The following is a 4,254-nucleotide window of genomic DNA, read 5'->3' on the forward strand; positions in this document are numbered from 1 at the left end:
GATCTTGTTCTGACATATGGCATCGAAACTGAACACTTAATAGTTTTTCCCCATAACCCTCTTCTGTCTGACCCTTTTCTAATAACTTTTGAATTTCCATTAATGGATTATACTCTATGTGGGAAACAATTCCACTACAGTAGATGTCTATCTGGCAATGCTGTTACCAAGTTTAAGGAAATAATTCCGTCTTTATCTACTTCAGTGCCGTTTGCCAACACAGTGGAAGGAGGCCACCTTAACTTTACTCCCACACAAATCGATAATCTTGTTGATAGTACTGCAGCCTTCCTGCGTAATACACTTAATACCATTGTCCCTCTGAAAAATTATTAGCTTCTCTCCACTGGCTCCCTGTAAAATTCAGAATAGAATTTAAAATCCTTCTCCTAACATACAAAGCCCTTAATGACAAGGCTCCATTGTATCTTAAAGACCTCGTAGAGCCTTATCATCCAACCTTTTTGATAAAGCTTATAGTTAGGGCTGGATCAGGTGACCCTGAGCCTTCCCTTAGTTATACTGCTATAGGTCTAGGCTGCTGGGGGGCCCCATGATGCTCTGAGTTTCTCTCCGCTCCCCTCCCCTCCCCTCTCTCTCCCTATGCTTCTATATGCCACCATTACACATTACTAACTTTGTGTCTCCTCTCTCCCGTAGTGTGTCCTCTCTCTCTCCCCACCAAGAGCCGGGGTCTGTCGGAGGTTTCTTCTGTTAAAGCGAGTTTTTCCTCCCCACCGTCGCCACGTGCTTGCTCAAGGGGGATTTGTTGGGTTTTTCCTATGTAATAATATTGATAACAGTAAGGTCTAGACCTTACTTTGTAAAGTGTCCTGAGATGACTTTTGTTGTGATTTGGCGCTATACAAATAAAATTTGATTTGATTTGATCTGTCTCACAAGTCGTAGTATGAGGTCTTTAGGTTAGTATGTCTATGCATAAACAATGTAATTGTACCTCAATCCTAAAATCTTGAGAATTTACATTTGCACACAGTTGCAAAGACACTCTCATGCTGCCTAAACAAACCTCATGTCTGTGTGCACTTGAAAGGGGAAACAAAAGGATAGTGAAAAGACAGGCATTCATTGGCAAAACTTTTGAGTCTTGTTCTTTAGGTTTAATTAGCAAATAAGTACATATTAATGAATGAAAAGTAACATTACCAGCATAGCTTATGAGAGGAACAAACAAGTACACAGAATTAGCCACGGAGGCAGAGGAGTGTGGAATCTAGCTGATGGCACAGCAAGGTCCAGTGAGTGGCTCACTAGACGGCAGAGCGGCTGCAGTGCCTACTGCATTTTCATTAAGTAACAAGCATTCGAAAGAAAAATGTACGTACATATAGTAGGCAATTTCAGATGTACCCTTCATCTGTGCCACTGTGTGTATGACATGAACTATCTACCTCTAAAACTGACTGGCACCAAATCTGAAATCTCAGGGTGATCATCAGGTCCCCAGTAAAGGGGAAATCACAGTGAAAAGCAGCCGTTTCCGAGCTCCACCGATCGATTGGTGCATCTCTACCTAATATGATTTTCCTTAAATTAGGAGGCATTGATTTCTTATTGAAGTGTGTTTGAGACAAAATTAAATTGTCAAACTTTCATAAACGGGTTTTACATTACTGGAAAATGGTGTTTAATTTCCCCACACAAACATGCATTATTGAAAAACAAGGCAGCAACAGTTAATAGGAGGTCTAAGGTTTATGCTGACTGGTTTAATAAAGGCATAATGTTCACTGAAGACATCTTAGACACTAAAGGAAAGTCAAGCATCAGTCTTAAATTTAATATTAAATTGTATAATCTAGAAGAAACATTATGCAATGTTGTTCTGGCGACACTTGGCCAATTATTAAGAAAAGTAGCATTTTTTTCTGGTAACCTGACTTCATTTTGTTCATTTAAAATAATAAGCCTTCATGTCAGGCAGCTCAACATAGTATTTTTAAGCAAAAGGTTTCATTTTGATCCTACAAAGTGCACCTTCCATCTTGAAGCCAATTAAACCTTTGAACACTTATTCTTGTCCTTTAGTTTGTCAGCTCTGGGTTGATATGCATGCTTGGCTGTCTTTTAAAATCAATCATTCCTGTTGTTGACTGTACTGCTATTGTTTTTTTATAATAAACCACAATCTAGTGCCAAAGAATTTAATTTATTGGTATTGCTGGGTAAAGACCTCATCCATCTATGAAAAAGAAAGGAACTGTACTCAACTTCACACACTACATTAATTATTTTGAAATTTACTTTGATCCCTTAACAAAATGCTTTAAAACAGAAAAAGCCAAGAAATTGCATAAGTTTGTCTCTCGAGCATTATCTTGATAGACCTTTTTCTTTCAATAACAGTTTTTCCTGTGTTCTACTGCTCTTTATATAGCTCTGACTTATGTTTATATTTTTCTTCATTCATGCTTTTCCCAATATTTCTATTCAGTTTTGTTCTGTTGATATTTTCCCCCTACTTGTGCTGTACATATTATTTAACAAGGCGTTTAATAATCATACTAAAAATACTGTGACACTGAACGCATTTCCCCAGTAAACAAGTAGCTTACAAAAAAGAATGTGGCGTTGCGCCACTCAGTGGCTCGTTATAGCTAGAGGGTTATTTTCTGTTTGGACACAGTGAGCTGTTGGCTAGACCGAGTTCAGACTTACAGCGGCACTGTAACCAAAACACAACGCCTCCTCAGTCATCAATAAGATCACTGGCAAATAAGTTGCAACAACGGAGTCCGTTACGTCTATTAACGCAGTGCCATTTGTAATTCGAACTCTCGCTTACATCCAGCTAAGTTAAATGCAGCAGAAGAGGGATAACCGCCTCCTCAGCCAGCGTGAACAATGGAGGCAGGTGGGAGGCATACAGTTTGAAAATACCTGCACAGAATAAAATGTCAGTAAACGTTTGTCCTCAAGACCCATCACGCAACGTGTTGTAGCCAAAAAGCCAAGTACCTAGGGTCCCCTTACCTGTACTGAGCGGCAGCACCATGGGTAAATCCAAAGTAATTGCCGGTAGCCATTTTGGCATCTTCACCAACCCGGCTGGGTACTGCAGAGGACAGACATAACAGTTATAGGCTAAGCTAACAATTAGCAGTAAGCTCAAATTAGCGGTCTAAAGAATATCCGCAATATTACGAACTTCATATCACTTGTACGCTTTTAAGCCCTTATATTTGACTGTAAAATAATCAATGTTTTTAACGACACTCACCATAGGTGAAGGACACGACTGGACATATAGGAATCATTGGCTTCGTATGTTGTATAGATGCCTGAGTAATAGGCCAGCCTATTTATATTACGTCGTACCCGGAAATGCCGTCTTGGCGCCTGCGCGAAAGGGGAAGACTGTGATGTAGGGTGCGGTCACACGTAATACATCTATGGGTCAGACCCGTGCCCCCAGTGCCGTGGATGGGTTTTGTTCGATTTATTATTTTCTGTTCACCACCTTTATTACACCTACAATAACAGTATAAGACAACTATAGGTCTACATAAAATATCTGGGAAACCTGCAAACAAATACAAAAAATGAAAATGTACAAATGCAAACATAAAGGGTGGCTCAGCTCTTTGGGCACAAGAAGCAATATTTACTCAAACCAGTTAGATTTTTGTGAAAAAGATACAACCTTTCTTAAAATGTTAACAAAACCTTTTGAACAGAATTGGTTTTGTTTACAAGCTATTAACTGTCAAATCCCACAAGATCCCATTTTTTTTCTTCAGGGCTGTTAGGTTTAACGGGACTGCTGGTCTCATAAAAAAGGGACACTGAATGGGAAAGTCTGTCCAAACTTTTGACCGGTAGTGTATGGGATCAGTTCCATTTTTTAAGGTTTAATTTTGACATTTAAGCTGTTCAAAGTCCAGTGAATAACCTTAAATTGTATGAAGCTAAGAAGTAAACTGTTAAAAAAAAAAAAACATCAAAAAAGTCCACAAAAGCTAAAAATGTATATATTTTTTCTCATAAAACAGGCCTTTTCAGAAACCATGTCATAGATTAACTTCCATCTTTTTTGCAGCAGTAGTATTAATTTAAGCCTTGCATTTTGATGCAAAGGGGTGGCACAACGACACGGTGATTACCACTGTCACCTCACAGCAAAAAGATTCCAGGTTCAAGCCTAAGCTGACATGATACCTTTCTGTGTGGAGTTTGCCCATTAGGCGTCACCACAGCAAATCATCACATTGACAATTTGCATATTCAAGTCAA

General features: G+C 39.0%; 1 protein-coding gene across 1 annotated transcript in view; it reads right to left on the minus strand.

Moving 5' to 3' along the window:
- zfr (zinc finger RNA binding protein) overlaps nt 1-3,340 on the minus strand; it is a 62,063-nt gene extending 58,723 nt beyond the window's left edge. Inside the window, exons 1-2 of the mRNA XM_020599179.1 lie at nt 3,242-3,340; nt 2,995-3,076 (exon numbers count right to left, since the gene is read on the minus strand). Of these exons, the coding sequence (XP_020454835.1) occupies nt 2,995-3,076; nt 3,242-3,278 (119 nt within the window). The 5' untranslated portion in view covers nt 3,279-3,340. The remainder of the gene's footprint in view (nt 1-2,994; nt 3,077-3,241) is intronic.
- Between the last annotated feature and the right edge of the window lie 914 nt (nt 3,341-4,254).

This window comes from Monopterus albus, unplaced genomic scaffold (genome assembly GCF_001952655.1).
Source record: "Monopterus albus unplaced genomic scaffold, M_albus_1.0 scaffold40.1, whole genome shotgun sequence".
NCBI lineage: Eukaryota > Metazoa > Chordata > Actinopteri > Synbranchiformes > Synbranchidae > Monopterus > Monopterus albus.